This window comes from Piliocolobus tephrosceles, chromosome 12 (genome assembly GCF_002776525.5).
Source record: "Piliocolobus tephrosceles isolate RC106 chromosome 12, ASM277652v3, whole genome shotgun sequence".
Classification (NCBI taxonomy): domain Eukaryota; kingdom Metazoa; phylum Chordata; class Mammalia; order Primates; family Cercopithecidae; genus Piliocolobus; species Piliocolobus tephrosceles.
The window spans coordinates 53,173,214-53,197,665 of record NC_045445.1 but is presented as its reverse complement, the minus strand read 5'-3'; the positions used below and the strand labels follow the sequence as shown (position 1 = coordinate 53,197,665).

The window sequence follows — 24,452 nt, the reverse complement described above, 5'->3', positions numbered from 1 at the left end:
CCAGTTGGCTCCATCACTGTGGAAAAAAATTGTCCAAAATTAAGGCTAGAGAGTTGGACAGAGTCCAGATCATTAAATGCCTACTATGTCACAATAAGTGGCTTGGATTTTACAGACAATGAATAGATACTAAAGGATTTTAAGCAAGGAAGAGATTATCCCAGATTTGAGTCTTAGAAAGATCATCTTGAAGACAATGTATGAGAGACAAGGAAAACAGAATTCTATTGCAATAGTAAAAGTAACTGAGAACCCCAACTTAAACAGTGGTGATTGACAATGGAGAGAATAGGATTGCAGAGCTAATTCAGAGGCAGAATTAACTGGACTTAATAGTTGATTAGCCGTGGGGATGAACAAGACAGGAAGAAATCAAGGATCATTTGGAGGTTTCTATTCTAGAGACTGATTATTGTGTCATTTAGTGAGAGAGGTAATACCAAAAAAAAAAAAAAAGAGTATGTTTGAAAGGAGAGATAATTAATTCAGTTTGGGACATATGGAATTTGAGGTGTCTGTTGGGTATTGGAGATGTCTAGCAGGTTAGATGGACATATGGGTGTGGAGCTCCAAGAGAACAGCCTGGGTAAAAGGTATGGATGTGAGACTTGTCAGAAAGGATGACAAACTAAACTGGGGTGTTAGCAGTGAGCATAGGGAGGAAAGAATAGCTTTCAGAGACATAAAAATTTAGAATAGATAGGATCTAGTGATTGATTGGAATAGATAGGATCTAGTGATTCATTGGATAAAGGGAATGTGAAAAAGAGACAAAACCTCAGATTTTTGGTTTGAAAGACTGGGTGCATGATAATTCCACCGTTATAAGCTGAGTTATGTCCCCTCAAAATTCATATGTTGACACCCTAGCCCCCAGTATTTCCATATTTGACTGTATTTGGTGATTGGGTTTTTAATGAGGTAATTAAGGTTAAATGAGGTCATATGGCTAGGCCCTTATCCAATGTAACTGATGTAAAAGGAGATTAGGATACAGGCATACATAGAGGGAGAATGTCATGTGAATATGGAGATGGTCATCTACAAGTCAAGGAGAGAGGCCTCAGAAGAAGCCAATCCTGATAACACCTTGATCTTGGACTTCTAGCCTCCAGAGCAGTAAGAATATAAATTTCTGCCGTTTAAGCTACTCAGTCTGTGGTATTTTGTTATGGCAGCCCTAGCAAACTAATATAGCCACCAACTAAGATAGGGAATATGAGGGGAAAAGTAGGTTAGGAGAAGGTGTTGAAAGAAGACTTTGATATAGAACATGTTGAGCTTGAGATTCCTGAGGTATATCCAGGTGGAGATGTTCAAATGGCCTTGAAATTAAAAGATAGAACTGGGTTACAGGTACAGATGTGGAAATCATTGATGTGTAGGTGATATTTTCAACTGTAGGAATGAATGATATCATCTAAGAAGTCTGTGTAAAGTGAGAATGATCATCAAGAAAAGAACCATAAGGCATGTAAACATTAAAAAGCAGACTGAGGAAGAGGACTCAAGAAAGGAGAAAAATCAGAGACAGAATATGAAGAGAGAGAGCTTAGAATTAGTCTTTATTTTATCCTGTTTTCATTATAATTAATTAAGTACATATTGATAGCAGCATTTAAAGAGCTTTAACTTAGTGAAGGAGGCAATATCTTTTCATTTCTGAATCTCAAACACCAAGCACAGTGCCTGACATTTAATATCCCTGCAATAAATATTTGTTGAATCAAATGGAATCGAAATTAAGACTTTGTTCCCTTCTTTGGTTTGTTTGCTTATTTCTGGAGTGTGCAGCATGTATTGCCACTGATATTTTAAGTTCATAGTGAAAAATCATTTCAATGTGTCCTAGGCTTGGTCCCCTTCCAACCCAACCCCCAGGACAATAGTTTTCATTATAACCTTCTGTCTTTGCCATTCTGGATGGAATTCTGTGCACAGAAGTTATATACATATATGGGTATATCTATGTAACAAATCGCAGCACAGGAGTCCCCTGGGCTCCCTCAGGCTCTGGTATGACATATTTGAGCCATATAAATTCAGCTTCTCCTCTGGCATCTGTTAGCCGACTCACTTGCAACTCCACCTCAGCAGTGGTCTCTCAGTCCTCTCAAAGCAGGGAAAGAGTACTGTGTGCTGAGAGACCATGGCAAAGAATCCTCCAGAGAATTGTGAAGACTGTCACATTCTAAATGTAAGTTGATTCATATTTTTTCCCTTTTGAGCAGAAGCATGGTTTCACAGATTTATCATATTGCAAAGTGAACATTAGAAAGTGGAATCAAAGGTGACTTTGAATTATGGCTTGCTTATTGAGGTTTATTATGTATTGTTTTATTCTCTCTGTTCTTTGGTTAGGCAGAAGCTTTTAAATCCAAGAAAATATGTAAATCACTTAAGATTTGTGGACTGGTGTTTGGTATCCTGGCCCTAACTCTAATTGTCCTGTTTTGGGGGAGCAAGCACTTCTGGCCGGAGGTACCCAAAAAAGTAAGTAAATACACATCATAATCCGATGCTTCTGTTCTGAGTTTGATTGAATTTAATTAGTAGGCATATAAATTACTCTGAAAATGAAAATCGTTAAGTCTCTTTTGTGTTTATTTTCTGGTGGTATGAAAAACTGAATCAAGATTTTTCTCTCCTTCATTTGCCTAATTATTTTGGTAAGGGAAAAAAGCTTGTTTTCTGTATTTTGGTTAGTAATGATAGGGTGTAGAATTACCCATTCTTCTATAATGCTTGTATTTGAGGAGTTAAGACTCCTCCTAGGAGCAAAGTTTTTACTTTAAGAAAAAAATACTTCCCATCTTTCTTTCAATTATCTGGGCAGAAACTGATGGAAAAGTAATTAGACCACCACATAAGGAGAAACCACCCAAAGTGGCAGCAAAGGATTTTCAGGGATTATGTTTCTGACTTAATGCATCTGCAGTGAGAACAGGCAGCAAGCTGCTTTTCAGGAGGAGCAATTCTCATACCTGACTTCACATTTATTTATGACTTAAAAAAAAAAAAAAAAAAAAAACAGAACTTTTCAGCTCCTTGCCAGCTGCAATCATCACTGTCCCATGGAGATGGTAATGCCACAAGGTAGAAGCATGCGACCCCAAGTCATTAATCACAGATAACTCAGAAAGCTTCTGATACTGGGGTCATTTGGTGAAGCTTGGCTAGCCACTGTAGTTTGTATTTCTGCACCTTAGTGTTATTGTTACTCCTGGGCTCATACGCAATGGGCAAGTTTAGATATAAAATAAATAAAACCATAGTCCGAAATAAAACCATAGTCCCTTCATGCTCACAATTTCCATTTGAAAGATAATAAACAAATATACAAACTATAAGTTGTGAAGATAGTTTTCTGGCTTTGCCATGTTTTTCTGTTGGTATTTGGATTGCTGCTGAAGTTATTGTTATTACTGTTGTTAATTTGTTGTCATAAGATGCTCATTTCTATTTGGTAACAGATGTAGGGAGGAAAAAGCACACATCCAGTAAAGGGGATGATACAAGAAAATGGGTTGGCATGGACCATTAGGAGCCAAAGGAGCAATAGGAGCAGAGAGAAAAAGATATGGGTCAGTGGGGAGAGAGAGGCAGAGGGGGAAAAGTAGAAAATAAGCTGGCTAAGTGTCTGAAAGAAAACAGAGATATAAGGCATAACCACCCTTGGATTCTCCACCTCTGCTGTCATACTCACTTTCATTTAGTCCCAAAGGATATCTTATCAGGTTTAAGTAGGAGGGAGAGCAAGCCAGCCTACTTTGTTTGCCTTTTTATTTATACCTTGTTCCAGAAAGGATTTCAGGCATCACCCAATGCCTATAGTTAGCCCTATCCCCTCCTCCTCCCCTTACTGCTCCTTGCTTCTGAACTACTTATCGTTCAAATGTCTTTCTAGGGAAGCCACCTGTGTTCAGGCCGGCAGGGTGGGTAAAGCAATAGAGATCAGGAAGGAAACAGCAAATTAATAAGAGTGCCAAAATGCATTCCAATACAATTCTGGTACCACTTAGCTAATTCCCAAGGTGATATGTCACCCTACAAGTTGAATCTTGGATCCTCTTGAAAATTATACACGAGTTAAAGGACCATAAATCCTTTTGTTCTCCATAGCCACAGTGTACTTAACTGGGCATGGTGGATAGCTAGTCCTTTTGACCACCCTTAGAGGCTTGCCTAAATAAGGGGCCAGATGGCCTTTCTTGTTTTATTATTGTCGTTGGTACTGCAAATGCTATTCCAAAAGAGTATATGTGTTTTTACAAACTTATAGTGCTATTTGCCTCAGTGCAGCTATAAACGACTAGGTGGAGACCTTGCATTTATATTGCAAAGTGTCAGACTCACTAGCAGGTCCATGGTCTCCTCTGTTTCCCTATTATGTCACCTTTACATCTCATTCTAGTTCTGTTTTTAATGATTATAAGGAGCAATCCTATGATACCTCAAACCAAAAGTAAAACTTGGTCAGTGCATGCACAGAAGAGGTGGGATACGCTGCTGAATAAAGTTTATCAACAATCAAACCTCTTTTGAAGTAATCTATTTTGGGATGTCACTTTCAGCAAAGAGACTCTCAGAAATGAACAAAGCTATTATGAAGTAATCCAGATAAAGACAACAGGTGTCCCCAGGGCAAGTTTCTCTACCATGAACAAATGTTGTTGGTTTTCCATTCCAGTGGGGAGTTATGATTTATTGTCTTTGATATTTAAGTCCTGGCCTTCACAAGACCAGGTCTGGTTCATTGAAAACTAAGAAATCAGCTGGAAATGTGGATGTTTTACTTAGTCCACTACTACCTTCAAGTCCCAGACAAAGAGCTCAGGAGACCATCTGTGTTTCCAATGGCTGAGATTGTCAATAAGCCTGCCTTAGAGCAGACTTAAGAATTCTGGGAAGAGACTAGCAGTCAGGTTAGTCTTGGAAGAGCTGCACAGGAAAAGGATCCAGGCATCTTACACAAATTAAAGACTCTCCCCTTAATGGTATGGCCTAGCAAGAAACAACAGTTAGCAGATTAAAATCCAGGCTCTTTGGGCTTTCCTCAACAAGTCTGTGAGACTTGTGGGGACTCTGTGGCCCTTGGTAGAGAGAGCTGTGTATGCAACTGTGCTTATTGGTGGCAGTGATTTGTTTGCTGTCCTGGGAATTCCTCCAAGCTCTTAGTGTTTGCTCTCCTAGCCTCCACCACGCCTCCATTTTATTTTGCCTTTCAACATCTGTGTATAATAAACAGTATTTATTTAACATCCCACATCTGGTGTTGACATTTCCATGCCAGTAAGTCCTTCTCCTCACTCCCGCTTTGGTGTGTACAAAAGATCCAGATTCCTGTATCCAAATTGAGAAAAAGCCATGCTTGACCTCCTCCCCTCACACACCTCAGGTGTGCACACGCACAGACACACACACACACACACACCAGAGAGAGAAAGAAATCAAAATAAAGTGAAACAAGGATGACTAACTCTGGGTGAGCTGCTGCATTTTCTTACAGGTCCCAGGCCCCTGACCCACAGCCACATATAGGAGCCACCTGAGCTAAATGAAAGCCCGGTCCATCCAGCTCTCTATTCAGCTTTCTTAAACAAGCAGAAGAGACCTATTCAGTCCCAGCAATTTTGAGAAAGCATCATAATGAGGCTCCCCTTCCAGGCAGTGATTGCCCTGGGATCATTGAAGCAGAATCGCCAAAGAAACATTCTTGCTTAAAGCCCCTGTATTACACATTTTTCTTGCTTAAAGCCCCCTGTATTACACATTTTACTGGAAACAGTTAGAAGCCAACTCCTCAGCTAATTAATCCAACATGAAGAAAACAAATCAGAAAAATCCTAGCCTTTAAACCAACAGTTTAGAACCACAGCACAGACCTTGTAGCCCATCCCTGCCGATCCTTTGTGGAGTGAGGCAGAAGAATCATACATTTAATAAATAAAAGATGGTCCTTATTGCCTTACATAGGAGCTTCCTGGTGACTTTAGGGCTGTTCGAAAGCCATCAGGACCACACAGCAATCAACAGATTTGTGAGGATGTTCCTTCAACTTCTACATATTACTAGAGCAATGAGGAGTGGTAGGGATAAGCGGGCATTTTTCTGCCCTCCTGCCACACCTCATTTGCAGGTGATCATTAAAACAGTCTCCCACAGTGTTGTGAGCCCACTGTCATTCTAGGCTGAAAATCCTTTGCTCAGAAGAAGCACTTTCTTGACGAGTCTGATTGCAACTTTTTGTGCGTGCCTATTTCTTGGTACGCACAATTGGGCATTAGCCCAATATTAAATTTTTTCACTCCTCTCTAGGCACACAAGGAAAACAACTTTCCTCCCCAGGTCCCCTGGGCTTTCCTACACCTCAGTCTGGTGGGTGAAATGTGGGTCTAGAGAAATATTAATATACCCTCAAGGAAAAAGTTGGAGACGTAACTGGAATATTTTTGACAGGGAGACTGAGCTTTACCAGATGGTGCCATGTTGGCATTCTTAAAAAAAAAAAAAAAGACTTCCCTTCATTTTCCTCCTAATGCATTGTGAGACCCAGGGCCACCCTTGTACAACTCTCACTGGGCCAGTTCTTACTCTGGGCTACTCAAGGGCAGCTCCCAGCAATTATGTGGAGCCAGGCTGTGGCTGTGATGGCATGTTCTTCTTAGTCACTCTCTTCATTCTCCTAAGGCAGCATTTGCTGAACAACTTATATGACACCAGGATGAAGAGCCTAGGCCTTCAAAGACAGCTGTTCTGGAGTGGTTGAGAGTGGAATTGGGGCTGTAGAGGAAGTAGCCTGGATGATCAGATAGTAGCAGTAGGAGTAGTCCAATGATCAACCTGACAGGTTGATCTGAGCAAATCTCGGCAGACTTTGCTAACTATAACGTTACAGATGAAAAGGAGTGAAGGATTAAAATAGGAACTGAGTCCCTAGAGACACTCAGAGTGACTTGCCCAAAATCACACAGCTTGTAAGTGGTGGGGTTAAGGTTAGAACTAGAGGCTAGTCTGAAGATTCTTTCCACTATTCTTCAGCTGCATTTAAGAATCAGGGATGGGGATAATGGGTAGGGGAAAAACTTACTGGCCAGCTCAAGTCTGTAGATAAAAGAAGCAGCTTTTTCTTGTTGAAAAAGAATGTCTGTACTGCTTATGCCAATATTTTGCATATTGCCAAATGGTGATTGAAGATGCAGAACTCTAACTTTGCATAAGGAACAATCTGTGTGCTCTGTGTTGGTAAAGAAATACCCAGAGGCCCTTTAATTCCCCCAAGTTAGATTAATAATAATATGGTACAGTGCATTCTCTTCCCTTCCTTCCAGCCTAACACCTGCTAGCCAGCTATTCTGAGCATGTATTTCACCTTTGGAGAGTGTACCTCATAAACAGACAGTAAGGGATGAAGATGGAGTGAAGAGCAGCTAGATTAATCACAGGCTTCAAAAAACAAACCTAAGCCAAATGCCCTCAAATCCCTGTCAGGACAGGCTAAAGCTTCTTGCCCCCAAAACAGATCCATCACACTGAGGTCTGAGATAGCTTTACTTTTTATAAAAAGCTTTCTTTTCTGATCTCAGGGACTGCCACAGAGGCAAGAAAACAGGGAAAACCGTGAAAGAGGGATGTTAGGGCTCATTTGCTGCCTGAATGGAGGATTTAACTGGACTGAAGACAGAATTCCTGGGCAGGGAAGAAAAATGGGTTGTGTCCTCTACATGTTTTGTCAGTGTGGTCTTCTTACACCTCTCACTGCCTTGACTTAATCACATATCTGTCTCATTTCACTTCTGATTCCTATTCCACTCCATTGGCTTCCTTGTTCCATTCCCATGTTCTGGTTCTTATAGTTAAGGCCAGCCTTATGTGTGGGTGGAGTAAGAGCCCATTTGAGTGGTGCTGGAAAAATGCCCTTGCCCCCAAATATCTCCCATTCCTCGTGCCACTGTGCCTATTAGATTGGTGCAAAAGTAATTGTGGTTTTTGCCATTGAAAGTAATGGCAAAGTAATAAAGTAATAAAATCAACCATTAGTATTTCATTCCTCTGAGTGAAGTATTGCACTCAAATTTTTAAACAGACAAACATTCATCACTAATATCTAAGTGTGAAATCATGGGTCAGATTGATTTCTTCTTTGTCATAAGGTACCTGAAGCACCACGAGATTCCTAGATGTCTAGACAGGAGACAAAGGGACAGACAGAGATGGGAAGAGAAGGGGGAAGGGCTATGAGGGTATAGAATGAATATGAAAATAGAACAGAAAAGGAAAGCTAGAAGCACCAAAAATTAACTCTATTTGCCAGTGGGGCAGGGGTGTACTTCTCATCATATTCTGTCCTTGCCTTATCCTTCCTGGAATAAAGCTGAGTTGGAGGCAGCTGAGATGAGCTACTTGTAGCCCACTCACACCTCTCTTCAGGCCAGTCATCCTGTCTCTGCTTTAGCTTGCTCCTGGAGAGGACAAAGCCATTTATTCTTTCATCTCCAGAAAGACCTTCAACCCCTGAGCCAGGAAGCTTAGTAGAGAGCAAAGTACTTGTGATGCCAAAGGCATGAGCTCAGTCTTCATATGGGCCAGTGAAGCTTGCATAGCCATTACCCAAGCAATGTGCTCCACAGGGACCCAGGCGAGACAGTGTGTCTGGATTTGCTCATACCCATCTCCAAACAGTCCAAAGTGGGACACCAGCATCATCTTCCTAGACGAAGAATGGTCTGTTCCAAAAGGACACCTTGATAGTGAAATTCTGTCTGGGTGAATATATAGCTTCCCACTCCTACCCCCTACCAAGGATTCACACATAAACGAAGTCATTCTGTTCCCACTCTATTTAGTAACTTATCATTACTAACATAAAGTCAACAAGTTGGTTAATGAGCACAATCAGAATGGACCCCTTCTCCCCTACCAAAAAAAAACTCTTTGCAGGAATGTTGAAAATAATCAAGATCTGCTGAGCTTGGCAGTTTCCAATAGTTTTCATCTAGCAAGGTGTCCAAGTAAAGTGCATTGCCAACAGTGCAGGAAAACTCATTCCACAGAAACACACTGAAATTCTAAATGTCACCAGTAGGTTCCATAGTCTTCTACCAGTGATTGAAAATACAGCCTGTATTTTTTCTTTCGCCCAGGTAGGCAGTGTTCCAGCATCCCCTAGTCTCTAACCTCATTTTTCCATACAATAATCCATCAGTGGTGCTACTGATGAAATAAACACCCCACCCCAGCCCCCAATGGCTAGTGGCATCAACATTTGTCTCAAAAATGGATAGTATTTCTAACAAAATTCCCCCGTTGGGAGAGCTGACAAGACTGGATCTGAAGTAGATGCCTCTCTCCTCTACTTAAGTCAGACAGACTGAGAGCTCAATTTGTTGCCATAGGTAGACGTATCTCTTCTCAAGCTGGCTGCAGAACTGGAACTAAGGACATATTTATTGCTAGAAGCAAATAACAAACCTAAAGGAATTTGCTAACTATCACAAACCAGGCCAGACTTCCTGAGTTAACTCTGCGGTTGCTGGAGAGTTCTAAGTATTGTTTTTCTTTCACTTTTAAAATGGTTTTTTTAAAAGACCTTGCCAATACTCAAAAATCTCTCTTTAGGAAGATGAGGATGTGCCATTGGTGGGGAAAACTTATTCAACAAATACTTAGGTTCCAACCATGTCCAAGGCACTGTAGAGCTACCAAGGGGTAAATGACATTGACTCTTGATTTTCTCTTCAGCAGCTACATTAGACTTGCCACCCTTGAAGTAATACTTGCTTCTACAAATGGTTCCAATTTGTTTTTCTCTAGTTGAGTTGGTGAATATTTGACCAGGTTAAACTAACATTCAGTCAATGGCATCAGCAGACACTAAAAAACGACCCAACCTGGTGTAAGTTCTCTACAAGGCTGCCACTGGGAACCGTATCATTAGAAAGCAATGTGGGCTCTGAAGACTTGCTTTTTAAGGCTTTTAGTTTTCCAAATTTTTTTCATAAGGAAAAATGACTATGAAGAAACTTGATAAACAAAGGTCTCCTAATGACAGAGATAAGATAGACTTCCAAAAGACATCATCAGGTCTGGCCTGGTTTGTGACAGATAACAAATTCCTTTATGCTTATTTGCTTCTACCTATAAATATGCCCTAAAATTATAAGATATGGGCTTACTCCTAAACTGCAGTACCATATGGGACTGGTCCTCTTGGTCTTTAGAAATACAATTGCCTCTTTTAGAGCACAGGAGAAAATCTGGGGTTTTGTTTTAGCCACTCAAGAAAGACCTGATGAGCAGCCTTTCTTCTTGGGAGGTTCCGCGTTACTTAATGCAGGACACTTGGCTCAGTTGGCTTAATTCCATATACACAAAAGAATCTGCAAAACTTGAAAACAACTGAATATGGCTTGGGAAACAGAACCCAGGAATAAATTGGGTGGGGTTGGTTGCCTTATAAAGAGAAGACTAAGGAAAGGTATAAATGTTTCCTGGAGTTTAAGGTGCAAAAGGAAGCAAACAGAGCAGGGTAGGACTCTAATATTGGCAAGTCTTCAGATTCTAAAAGGATAGACTCAAGGCTGTTGTGGCAATATTAAAGCCCTGGATAGATAAGGAGACAAACAATACGTAACCATTTTAAGTGTATTCAAATCTCTTTCTCAGACCTAATGAATTTCATGGGCGAGGGACGGGGCAGTGCGGGGGGCTTGGGGGGCGTGATTACTTAGCACTTGGAAAGGGAAGTGGTAGCTTAAAGAAGCAGCATAGGTTTTAGGTGATCCCTCAGCTTAACACAAGGGGAAAATACTTTATAGGCTGGTTTGCAAACTATCATTTGCTATTTAGCCAAGGCTGCCAAGAAAACTGTTGGAATTCTTAGTAATTAGCTCAGCAGCTTGGCTTGAATTCAAAATACCAGCTCTGAAGTGATCTCCATATCAGCTGCAGCGCCAAAAAGCACCTCACTTTAGGGACACACGGAGTATCCTTTTTTTTTTTTTTTTTGTGATGGAGTCTTGCTCAGTCGCCCAGGCTGGAGTGCAGTGGCAAGATCTCGGCTCACTGCAAGCTCCGCCTCCCGGGTTCACGCCATTCTCCTGCTTCAGCCTCCCGAGTAGCTGGGACTACAGGCGCCCGCCACCATGCCTGACTAATTTTTTTGTATTTTTAGTAGAGATGGGGTTTCACCGTGTTAGCCAGGATGATCTCCATCTCCTGACCCACACTGAATATCTTAGAGATTGTTTTCCTCTGTTCTCCCAGACCTATGACATGGAGCACACTTTCTACAGCAATGGAGAGAAGAAGAAGATTTACATGGAAATTGATCCTGTGACCAGAACTGAAATATTCAGAAGCGGAAATGGCACTGATGAAACATTGGAAGTACACGACTTTAAAAACGTAAGTTGGATGTTTTCCCCCTAAGGCTTTCCACTTAAAATATTAGAGCAGTTGAGTCAAGTTAAAAATAGCCTCCATCTAAAATTTGAATTCAAATGGAAACCTAGAGGAGGCTAGCATTCCATTATGAATTCAAATTTTGCTAGTCTGGTACCCCAACGGATCATGGAACTTACTAATAGTGGCTCTTTTGGGAAGCTTTATTGTTGTTTTGTCTGTTTCATAGGGATACACTGGCATCTACTTCGTGGGTCTTCAAAAATGTTTTATCAAAACTCAGATTAAAGTGATTCCTGAATTTTCTGAACCAGAAGAGGAAATAGACGAGGTATGTAAGAAGAGTAATTGTGGTGGCAAAAGACATCATTTATTGGATGCTACCTATGTGCCAAACATTGTACTAAATGCTTCACTTTTCTTTGATTCTCCGACAACCTTATAGATAGGTACTATTATTATCATCATTTTCAGATCAGGAAACTCGAACTCAGAGCCAAAAAGTGACTTGCTCAAGGTCACACAGCTAGTGAGTAGCAGATTGGGGTCTTGAACTTAGGCCTTTCAAAAAACTGAAGTGCATAATTTTAGGTGCAATGCTATACTTTTATACCCGGGCACCCATTAACATTATGTTGATTTTCTCTGAAGCCAAAGATTTCTAGTAAGAGGGATAAGCCAGAGAAACAAAATCTTGCCGCAGATAAAGCATTTTAAAAAAAGAAAGTTCCAAAGCCACCTGGGGTTCTTGCCACTTTTGTCACACTTCAGTATTCACCTATTTTAAAGATTGTGGTTCATTCACCTTACCATTTTATGCTGGGCTGCTAATGGAATAATTCACATTTAACCTCACTAGGAAAGGCAAAAGCAAAGAAGGTGAACACTGAAATGTGATACAAACTCTCTGAAAACACCCTGCTAGGCCAAAGTGAGGCAACCTAGGGTGCTGGTGCAATCACTGAATGGCCCCTGAAAACCTAATGGGAGATGGATGTTATTGCCTATAATATAACTATCTGTAAGGTCCCTGAGGCTCTTTATTGTTTCCTGAATATTTTGTCTATAATTACAGTATGGTTTTATTAGTGGGAGAAGGGGGACCTCAGTTAAGGTCATATTGTGACAACCTATCCCCACTATAGCAAGGAAAAAACAAGCATTGGTTTGGTTTACTGCTTAGCTGGCAAATCTAAAGTGGAATTATGGCAATGTCAGAGTGATCCTTCTTCTTCTTTTTTATTTATTTATTTATTTATTTATTTATTTTTGAGACAGAGTCTCACACTGTCACCCAGGCTGGAGTGCAGTGGGGCGATCTCAGCTCACAGCAAGCTCCGCCTCCTGGGTTCATGCTATTCTCCTGCCTCAGCCTCCCGAGTAGGTGGGATACAGGTGCCTGCCCTCTTTTTTTTTTTTTTTTTTTTTTTAGTAGAGACGGAGTTTCACCATAGCCAGGATGGTCTCAATCTCCTGACCTCATGATCCGCCTGCCTAGGCCTCCCAAAGGGCTGGGATTACAGGCATGAGCCACCACACCCGGCCATGGCAGAGTGATCTTTCTACAAACTATAAAAACCTCTTTCTTTCTTCTCTCTCTCTCTGTTCTTTTTCACTTTTCTCCCACCCAGCTCCCTCCATCTTGATTCTCACCAACCCATTTCTTTTCCTTTATTTTTTCTTTATTTGGGGGTGGTGGGTAGGGATGACTATTTTTCCTTCCCTTACCCAAGTCTTAGAGCTGTCATTGGCTCCCACTTTACTCTTTCATGCTACTGGTCTCCTCAGGGCCAGAGAAGTTACAGACCTTTGTTACTAGAATTTCCAAGAAAACAAAGAACGTTCTCCCAAAGATGATGCTCTGCTCCCAAGGTCTATGGTAGTGATAGAGTTTGGAGACTTTTATTTTTTTAAAGTAAGCATGAGTTAGATGCATCTGAGGAATAGATCAACGTTCAGGATATTAGGAATGACTACAGTAGGCAAAGGTAAGATAAAAGGAAAATCAATAGGATTAAAAAGCTACTATACACAATAATATATGCTAATTACATTCAGAAAATAATGTAAGCATTTGAGTAGGCCAGCCAGCAATGAGAACCTGAAGTGATATAATAGGATTTATTTTTCTGAAAGATTAAGGCAAAGGGGGCCGGGCACGGTGGCTCACGCCTATAATCCCAGCACTTTGGGAGGCTGAAGAGGAGGATTATTTGAGGTCAGGAGTTCGAGACCACTCTGGTCAACATGGTGAAAACCCATATCTACTAAAACAAAACAAAATTAGCCAGGCATGATGGCGTGTGCCTGTAATCCCAGCTACTGAAGAGGATGAGGTGGGAGGATCGCTTGAACCCAGGAGGTGGAGGTTTCAGTAAGCCGAGTTCGCGCCATTGCACTCCAGCCTGGGCGACAGAGCGGGACTCAGTGTCAAAAAATAAATAAACAAATAAAAAATAAAGGAAAAGGCTCATAATGTCTCATTTTAGCCCTAATTTAGTCTTCATTTAATTTCACCAAATATTTTAAATAACACAAATATTCATTTCATGATAGTAAGAATATTGTACCTTTAAGTAAATCTTATTTTTTATATACACACCACAGATTTTTTTTTAATGAGACAAATTTGTGGTCCTGAATGACAAAACCCTCTTCTGTACTTCCCTCCACACTGTATCCATGGCATATGTATTTTAAACATGCAGAGCAGGTATATAAATAGCCCTGATTTTGCTAACAAAGCTAGTCAGCATACCAACCTCATTTTATACAATTCCTTTCAATGCATCTCAAGGTCGTTACAGACTCAAGGACAAAGGTGCTAAGACTTTAGAATTGTAAATGATTCCGGGAGAAATTAGTAAGAACTAGGTGTACAACACAATTACCTCAATACTAGAAACTGAAGAGAAAGTGGCGTCCTTCACAGTACACAAAAAGCTGCTTAAAGCAAAAACACTCTGTGAGATAAACTCTAAGCATCTACAATGAAAGGAATGCAATAGTAGGAAGGCCAGTGAAGTCAAAAACTGGAGACTTCACTTTAAAACATAAAAAGACATCTTTTGTACTATAACTGGCTACCATCAACAGGCAAATCTTGTAAAACCAAAATATCAGATCCCATTGTTGTTGAATTGATCTCATGAGTTTGGATTATAGGAGTTTTTTCAGCTTCAGATCAAATCCTGCTTGCCACCCAAGATGCAAGCCTAAATAAGGCAGGCTAACAAAAAGTATTTATAAAAAAGAAAACAAATGTAAATCACTCGGGGTTCCAGAAGCTCAAGTTAAAACATACACAGACCCAGGACATGCTGAAAATAATGAAGCGCCTTTCTGACTTTGAGTGAAATGGTAACAGAGAAGGCTCGTAGTTTAGTAAGCAGCCTTGCTGTTAGACCCAGGAGGGAGGAAGGATCAGTTGTTAACTCCCCCAACACCCACTGAATGCAAGACACAGAGCTAGTTCATCAGCAGCCCTAGGATTAAAATTGTTACTCACACTCAAAATATGTTGTTTTCCAGCATCCCATAATGTCTCACTTGTTCTATTAATTTCTCTGCCAATCCCCACCCTAAGCTACTTTCTTCTTTCAGAATGAAGAAATTACCACAACTTTTTTTGAACAGTCAGTGATTTGGGTCCCAGCAGAAAAGCCTATTGAAAACCGAGATTTTCTTAAAAATTCCAAAATTCTGGAGATTTGTGACAACGTGACCATGTATTGGATCAATCCCACTCTAATATCAGGTATGACATCCTTACCTTCATCCTCCTCCTATTTTCTAAGACAGTAACAGGTTAACATTCCCAGCATTTAGATACGTTTCTAGGAAAACAAATGATTGGTTTATATCTTCTTGGATGAGTCTATATATGCTGACTGCCAGTGAGGAGGGAATTTTTCACAGTCAAGTTATAAATCAGATAAATTAATGTTGACAGGCTTTTAAATATCCCAGCAAAGGTAACACCACCCTAATGTGACTAGTGATAGCAAAAAACTAATCTTTCTTTCTTCGCACATCTATATTCGTTGCAGTCGTTATACCAGACTATTGCTCAAACCACTGTGGGTCCAACCCAAGAATAGAGGAGAGAAGGGCAAAAACAATACTCTACTGTCAAGAAGGATTCCCTATGTCAAATGGTGGCATTTTCCTTAGAAAATAAGACAATCACTGCAATACAAATTTCTTTGTCGCTCTTTTAGGAATTACTATAAAAGTAGTTGAGGGCTAGATGTCCAGAGTAGAAGAGTCCAGCCCTCAACTTCCAGTCAGCCCATAGAAAAGGTAAAGGCCCCTGGATGTCTTAGTCTGTTTAGCTAACATGCAATTTGGCCTCCCTCATTCTGCACAGCATAGATTACTCTATTACCCAAGAGAGGTTATTCTCACCAATGTAAGCATCTGTGGGTACTCTTTAGAGATATAAAAAAGGTGACTAAATGCAGTGTGGTATCCTGGACTGGATGCTGAACAGAAAAAGAACATTAGTAAAAATACTAATGAAATCTGAATAAAGTCTGTAGTTTAGTTAATAACATTGCGCCAATGCTAACTTCTGATTTTTTATCATTGTACCATGGTTATGTAAGATAACATTAGGAGAAACTGGGTGAAGAATATGTGAACTCTGTACTATTTCTGCAACTCTTCCATGATCTAAGATTACTTCTAAACAGAAAGTTTTTTAAAAAAATTTTAAGACAAGAAACATAAGGAAAGTGGGAGGACAGAGGATGTCAAATCAATTCAGGCAACCAAGAAATATTTATTGAGCATCTACCATGGGTAAAATCATCACTGTAGGAGATACAGAAGTCCCTTGTTCTCAGTTTTTAATTTAGTATGCTGGTAAGGCAAAGCAGTAAATGTTTGATGCCAAAGAAGCAAAGAAGTTTGTGTATGTAGAAATGATCAGGCTTGTTTTGGAAACTACTCTAAAATATCAACTGAAGGAGCTTGGAAAAGTGGTCCATGTCTAAATGATGCCAGTTTGAAGACACAATGAAAATCTCTATCCCCAGCTGCTATTCCCCCAAGCACTTCTTTCAGGAACATTTGCAAAGCAGTTGCATCACAACTTTGCATTTATTATCTTAGTTTCCGAGTTACAAGACTTTGAGGAGGATGGAGAAGATCTTCACTTTCCTGCCAACGAAAAAAAAGGGATTGAACAAAATGAACAGTGGGTGGTCCCTCAAGTGAAGGTAGAGAAGACCCGTCACGCCAGACAAGCAAGTGAGGAAGAACTTCCAATAAATGACTATGTGAGTTATGTTTATGTAAACTCTTGATAGAGGAGAAAAAAAGAGCCCTCACAAAACTTACTACCCCTCAGATCACAATCATTGGAAGGAGAATGATCATGGCTTTAACAAAAAAAAAATGTTTAAGCAACTTGGAATCTCCGGGAGGCTCATTCAAAATCAATCTCAATCTCTGTAGATATATCTCCATGATGAGGCTAAGGAGCTTAATTTCTCACAAGCCCCCAACTCATACAGTCTTCTAGTTCTCCCCTGCTTGGTGAGAACTCTTGCTAGTGAACCTTCCTCTCCCACCCCCAACACTGGCTTCTTCTTCTTTCAGACTGAAAATGGAATAGAATTTGACCCCATGCTGGATGAGAGAGGTTATTGTTGTATTTACTGCCGTCGAGGCAACCGCTACTGCCGCCGCGTCTGTGAACCTTTACTAGGTTACTACCCATATCCATACTGCTACCAAGGAGGACGGGTCATCTGTCGTGTCATCATGCCTTGTAACTGGTGGGTGGCCCGCATGCTGGGGAGGGTCTAATAGGAGGTTTGAGCTCAAATGCTTAAACTGCTGGCAACATATAATAAATGCATGCTATTCAATGAATTTCTGCCTATGAGGCATTTGGCTCCTGGTAGCCAGCTCTCCAGAATTACTTGTAGGTAATTCCTCTCTTCATGTTCTAATAAACTTCTACATTATCACCAACAGCCTGATTGCTGCTGAACACACTGGGTAAGTGTTTGCTGAGAATATTCCCAGCAGCTGAAATGGAGCAGACCTGTCAAACATAGATGACTATGCTGAGGCTCAGAAAACAATGCCCCAAAATGAAGGCCTCAGAAGCAAAAGTTTTTCTCTGACCTTCCCCTAACTGCCAGTCTCTCAGTCCCATTCTCCCCTGAGGATAGCCATAAAAACTAGAATCCCTCTTCCTCAAGGCGTGTCATAGAAATCAGAACCCCTTTTTTCCAAAGTCAGTCATTAAACCTAAAAATATCACTCTGATTTTTCCTCTGCTTTTCTGGGTAAAAGCTGGCCATAAGGAAATTATCTGACCTAGCTTGTTTGACTGTAGGTCATAAGACTCCCTTTCCAGAGAGGATCCAATAGCTTTGGAAGTAGAAAAGGGCAAAGCATAATGGTAACTAAATATCATATTTTACTCTGCTGTATTAAAGCAGTGGAAATAAGGGGCTGATGATAAAATGTCTCCATAACTGATGCATTAAAAACATATCCTTTTGTGCATAGCCCCAGTGTTTAATTATATGAAGTACATATTGTGAACTGGCTTAAGTATCAATTAAGCTGCTGGACAGGCAGTGAGTCACAGCAGGCTAACACTAAAATATTTCAAATGTGCAGACTCAGCAAAGGAGAAAGCTAAACTAGCAGAAAGGGTCTCAGGCTCTCCTCCTATAAACAGGAACTCAACTTAGGACAAAGTCAACATTCCATAGCCTTCCCATCTGGCTCCTCTTTATATCAGTATTTGATTAGATACATTTCCAAGGCAATTGTCTAAAAAACAAGAACTCATAAATACCATTCGCAGAAACAGGCATCATAGGAAATTATTGAGGTGAGGAATCAAATAAGATTTTCCCTCCCAAATCACAGGGAACTAGCAGTATACCACTTTCTTAAAGAAAAGGTAAGGGCCTACTTCCCAATCACTCCATACTTTGCTTGGGAAAAGAAAAGGGGGCAAAGGGGAAAGAAAGAGGTTAAAGGGTAACGTTAACCTTGATGTCCCAGCCAGTTTCAGTTTCAAAATTTGTGCTCTACCAATCTGTCACCCCTTCTAGTTTCATTTGAAGGTAGCATACTTCATTGCTCAACTTCAAAGTTATTGTGTCATGAAAATGTCTGTCTGGAACTTTCTATCAGAAAAGTATTTTCAAATAAATTCTTCACCAAGATGCCTGTGGGCAGGAGTCATTTTCTCCCAGCTAATAGTTGAGGAAATCCATAGAAAATGGCTTTGCCCAAGGTTGAGTTGCGATTAGTCAGTCATTAATTGGTAATTAGCACATATGCCATACTTGGATTACCAATTTTCACAGAATGAGAGCACAATCAAATATATCTAACAATGCACATTACTGAAAATATTTTTAATTGATGATTTAGAAGACATCTGATTGTTTTAGAGTACTTCGATTATCATAACAAGCATTAATTTATAGTTGAAATAGAAAAACGTAAAAGATATGAAATTACTTTGAGGTTATATGAACTTTATGATGTTTCTATCATTGTTTTTTAATACGACTACTCATTTTTAACATTGCTTTTTTTAGATCAGCTAATAATTTTATTTATTTTTTCTATTTTTTATTTATTTTTCCATAGGTTATTGGAGTACAGGAGGTATTTGATTACATGAGTAAGTTCTTTAGTGGTGATTTGTGAGATTTTGGTGCACCCATCACCCAAGCAGTATACACTGCACTCTATTTGTGGTCTTTTATCCCTCGCCGCCCTCCCACCTCCACCCTTTCTCCCAAGTCACCAAAGTCCATTATATCATTCTTTTTTTCTTTTTTTTTTTTTCTTGAGACGGAGTCTGGCTCTGTCGCCCAGGCTGGAGTGCGGTGGCACAATCTGGGCTCACTGAAAGCTCTGCCTCCCGGGTTCACGCCATTCTCCCGCCTCAGCCTCCCCAGTAGCTGGGACTACAGGCACCTGCCACCTCGCCTGGCTAATTTTTTGTATTTTTTAGTAGAGACGGGGTTTCACTGTCTTAGCCAGGATGGTCTCGATCTCCTGACCTCAGGTGATCCGCCCGCCTCGGCCTCCCAAAGTGCTGGGATTACAGGCGTGAGCCACCGCGCCCAGCCCATTGTATCATTCTTATGCCTTTGTGTCCTCATAGCTTAGCTCCCACATATCTGTGAGAACATGCAATGTTTGGTTTTCCATTCTTGAGTTTCTTCACTTAGAATAATAGTCTCTGGCCGGACGCGGTGGCTCAAGCCTGTAATCCCAGCACTTTGGGAGGCCAAGGTGGGCGGATCACGAAGTCAGGAGGTCGAGACCATCGTGGCTAACACAGTGAAACCCCATCTCTACTAAAAATACAAAAAAAAAATTAGCCGGGCGTGGTGGCAGGCGCCTGTAGTCCCAGCTACTCGGGAGGCTGAGGCAGGAGAATGGCGTAAACCCGGGAGGTGGGGCTTGCAGTGAGCCGAGATCATGCCACTTCACTCCAGCCTGGGCGACAGAGCAAGACTCCATCTCAAAAAAAAAAAAAGAATAATAGTCTCCGAGCTCATCCATGTCACTGCAAATGCCGTTAATTCATTCCTTTATATGACTGAGTAGTAGTCCATCATATATATGTGTGTGTATATATATGCATATATATGTGTATATATGTATATACGTATATATGTGTATATATGGATATATTATATGTGTATATGTGTGTATATATATCCGTGTATATATGTGTGTATACATATGTGTTTATATATGTGCATATATATACGTGCATATATATAAAAGTTTCTTTATCCACTGGTTGATTGATGGGCATTTGGGTTGGTTCCACGATTTTGCAACTGTGAAGTGTGCTGCTATAAATATGCGTGTGCAAGTATCTTTTTCGTATAATGACTTCTTTTCCTCTGGGTAGATACCCAGTAGTGGGATTGCTGGATCAAATGGTAGTTCAACTTTTAGCTCTTTAAGGAATTTCCACACTGTTTTCCATAGTGGCTGTGCTAGTTTACCTACCCATCAGCAGTGTAGAAGGGTTCCCTGATCACCACATCCATGCCAACATGTACTGTTTTTTGATGTTTTGATTGCTACCATACTTGCAGGAGTAAGGTAGTATCGCATTGTGGTTTTGATTTGCATTTCCCTGTAGATCGGCCAATAATTTTAAATTCCTGAGACACTCAAATTTATGCAGGCTACAGTATACTATATATACCATGCTCTATAAGGGACATAAATGAAGTAGAAAATATACTCCCTATTTTCAAAGAGAGATGAGACACCCAAAATACATAAGCCCTAAAGTAGGAACTTATACACAACTAACTACAGTTGTATATGCTGTGTGCATGTGCACACACACACACACACACACTCTAAGGGTATAGATGATTCCATATCACATTCTAGGACTCAGAGTTCCTACTCACATTCAGGAAGCATTTCTTGCTCAAATGAGATACCTCAACCTCCAAATAATTTCACAGTGGGAAATTGTGATCCTCTTAATGAGCCAGAATGAGTTCAAAAAAAAATACAAGGGCATGCTGAAAGAAGCATTCGATCCTGGGCACAGTAGCTCACACCTGTAATCCCAGCACTTTGTGGGGCCAAAGCAGGGGGATCACAAGGTCAGGAGTTCAAGACCAGCCTGGCCAATACGGTGAAACCCTGTCTCTACTGAAAATATTAAAAAAAAAAAAAAAATTAGCCGGGAGTGGTGGTACATGCCCATAATCCCAGTTACTCAGGAGGCTGAGGCAGGAGAGTCGCTTGAACCTGGGAGGTGGAGGTTGCAGTGAGCCGGGATGGCACCACTGCATTCCAGCCCAGGCAACAGAGAAAAAAGAAGAAGAAGAGGAAGAGGAAGAAGAGGAAGAGGCATTTAAATTATCACATGCTTAGAAGGGGGGAGTTGCAGGGGGAGGGGAACAGCACAGCAAACAAACAAATCTAAACACACTCATCTGTCATGTCAATTTAGGCCCAGGCTAGGTTGGAAAGGAAAAAGTATAAATAACTCGCTCATCACAAATTTTTACCCCTCATGTGAATCCTGTGTAGAGATTCCTTATTTCTTGCCTTAGACTTCCTCACATTCAACCCACTTAAGCTAGAGCTGCCTCTCTTCCTTACACCCTTCCCTAAGCCCAGCCTCTTCAAAGAGCAACATCAAAGTAATTCTGACCTCCCAAGCCAGAGACCTTGCAGTAATTATAATATATCCCTGTCACCCACTCCAGCTCTTTTGTTGCCAAGTGTTTTCTCTTCTAAACCTTCCCCACTGGATTATTTCTTAGATCATTTGTTAGAACTTCCTCCCTGCTGAAGTTCCCAGGTTGGAGATGGAAAGTAAAGTAAAATGCTTACACACAAAGTTTGTTTTTCACTCATAGATTTCATTAATGCCATTTCCTTTCCTGAGAGTCTACAATAGCTACTTATTTACTACATTAAGGATCAGGCCTACCTCGCATTCAAAACATCCTGATTCAAACAACCCTAAACTACCACCTTGTAGCTCTTTTCTCCTCCCACTACCCTACCTACCACTCTTGCTTTTCTCAGGCATTTTAGTTTCATTCTCTCTTTGTCCAGTCATCCCATCTCCTTTACAGACTTGTCTCTCACTATTTGAAGAGATTTTTCAAATCACATTTTCCTCTTCCCCAAACATGGAATCTAAATTCTCTCTACTTCATTCTATGCCTGTATGAATTAATACTGTCATTCCTTGGTATCTGTGGGGGATTGGCTCCAAGACCTCCATGGATACCAAAGTCCTCGAATGCTCAAGTCCCTGATATAATATGAAGTAGTATTTGCATATAACCTACACACATCCTTCCTTATTCTTTAAGTCATCTCTAGATTACTATTTATAATACCTAACACAATGTAAATGCTATGCAAATAGTTGTTGTGTTGTATTGTTTTTTATTTTTATTATTTCTTATTGTTGTATTATTTTTTGCTGTGGTTTTTCCACATGCTTTTTATCCACGAATATGGAGAGCTGACTGTATATCATTCAATGCACATACTCCTTATATATGATTTTAATGTGTAAGTTCAAAAAGAAAAGGGCCCCATATCCTCTCCCATTTTGCTCTGTCTAGAACCTGGCACCATATCTAAAGCCTATACGTGGCCTTTAGATGTTCTGCGTGTGTGTTTTTAATTGAGTCCAATGAGAAAGAAGACGGGGAAGAAGATAGAAGAAAAAGAAGAGGCTGTAAAAGAGCACAGTTACAAAGCCCAGTCAGAATATTATTACAAAATGTTGGCCTTGAGTTCTGTTCAAATTTAGGATACAAGTTCTCATTTTACTGAAATTCATTTTTTTATTCTTCATCTTTTGACACAGTTGAATTCCATAAGTGTAAGGAATTCCTCTAATCCCAGAATGATCAAAAGCATAGATGATTGCCCACAGCTCGATTATTTCCATTATATGAATGCAGACATTTGGCGTTTTCATCTCAATTTTCAATGATTCTATGCATAAAAAAGAAAAAATGCCAAAAAGCACATCTGCCATGCAATCATAAGAAATACCATATTACCTTTCAGATTCTTTGGGGATCTAAATTCCAATAAAGAAAAGTCAGGTGAGGCAAAGCCATTCATTGCTCCCACTCAGCATAAGGACACTATGCATTAGTGTGCTCAGCACCTTCCTGCACACCTAAAATGGCTCTTTGGCAGGACTAGGGGCAAGGGAAATCTATTTTGAGTCTTTATATATAAGGCTCACTGTCTGGCTGAGTCCAAAACTGTCACTTTGGCTCCTAGAGTCTAACGCTGAAAGCTTACTGAGATAAATATGGACCTTCTCATTCAGGCTGTCAGGAAATGCGTGGATCTATTTTATTTATACCCTTAAAAATGATTTCATTTTGGCTTTCCTTCTTTGAAGAAGTTTAATTCTGGGGCTTAATTTTGCTGACAGAATGCTGTTCCCTAACAAGAAAGAAAAGTAGTTCCGTATTAAAAGCCAGGTATAAATGTGTACACAAAAAATACTGTTCCTGGCATTCCAAAGTCCTGCTCCTAAGTCTCCTCTACTATCTCTAATCAATTTGCATGAAAGCTCCTTACCCAATGACTGCATTGATCATTTATTTAGATCAATATTCAGTTCTGGCATTTGTAACCCAGTGACTGGATAGTCACTTGTCTACTCATTTTGTTGTCTAGTCATTTACTGCTTTGAAATTTGTGTTCCATTGTCTATCTTCTCTTCCATTCTCTTAACTTCACACTCAGGCCTATTGTCCTTGCTAAAAGGGGGTCAGAAAGAGAAAGGCAGAATGAACCAAAGGAAATAAAGCAAGCCACAATAAATTCCTCAAGCAAAACAAACTAACAACAACAAAAAAACCCAGCCTCTCCATAGTCCTGAGATGATCTCTGCCTGACAGTGATATTAATATATTGTTTATATTTATCCTTCTCTGCTGATGCTATCATTTGCCATTCTGAATTTTCCACTGACAGCAGTATTTCTACTGGTCTTACGGAGATGTTGCTTTCTAAAACACAATTCAGGCTCACACCCATATCAGTCACCAGTGAGCCAAAAGCAAGACACCTGCCAAGGGCAAGGGATTTAGGGTACAGGCCCCAGCCATAGCTGAGCTGCTGAAGTAGAGAGTAAAAAAGCAGCAGTGCGACTATTTAGAAATAAAACACAAGGATTTGAGCTTGTTTATTTTGCAAAGGATCCATGTTGCCTATCAACTCACAAATTCACTGTGTCCACTGAAATTTGTTCTTAAAGATAAGGGTTGTCTCTACACAGCAATATTGCTCCAGCCTTGTGTATCTGGTGAGCCACCATGATGTAAATCTTCCATGTTTCCAATAATAGCTTTTGATGTTTGGGTTATGCTAAATCATATCATGCTGAAATCAGAATGGTTTGTGGTTGACCTTTTATATTTCCTGTTCCTCCAAACTACTTCTCTTTTTGAGAGTTTCTTGTTACCAGGGCATGTCAATATAGGGTAACTGGTAAACTAATATGATCAACAAGGTATGAA

The 24,452-nt window shown here is 40.3% G+C and overlaps 1 protein-coding gene across 1 annotated transcript; it reads left to right on the top strand.

Annotated features, from left to right (window-relative positions):
- The first annotated feature begins 1,923 nt into the window (after positions 1 to 1,923).
- Positions 1,924 to 17,385, top strand: TNMD (tenomodulin). Its single transcript, XM_023202914.1, has 7 exons — positions 1,924 to 2,197; positions 2,362 to 2,493; positions 11,266 to 11,406; positions 11,633 to 11,734; positions 15,007 to 15,160; positions 16,519 to 16,685; positions 17,008 to 17,385. The coding sequence occupies exons 1-7, from the start codon at positions 2,150 to 2,152 to the stop codon at positions 17,215 to 17,217; spliced, it is 954 nt and encodes a 317-aa protein (XP_023058682.1). The 5' UTR covers positions 1,924 to 2,149; the 3' UTR covers positions 17,218 to 17,385.
- Positions 17,386 to 24,452: the final 7,067 nt, after the last annotated feature.

Excerpts from the sequence above, each read along its gene's own strand:
- TNMD (XM_023202914.1), top strand. The coding sequence starts at position 2,150 with ATGGCAAAGAATCCTCCAGAGAATTGTGAAGACTGTCACATTCTAAAT. Across the intron at positions 11,407-11,632 it reads AAGTACACGACTTTAAAAAC|GGATACACTGGCATCTACTT; the intron begins GTAAGTTGGATG and ends TCTGTTTCATAG. Across the intron at positions 16,686-17,007 it reads AACTTCCAATAAATGACTAT|ACTGAAAATGGAATAGAATT; the intron begins GTGAGTTATGTT and ends TTCTTCTTTCAG.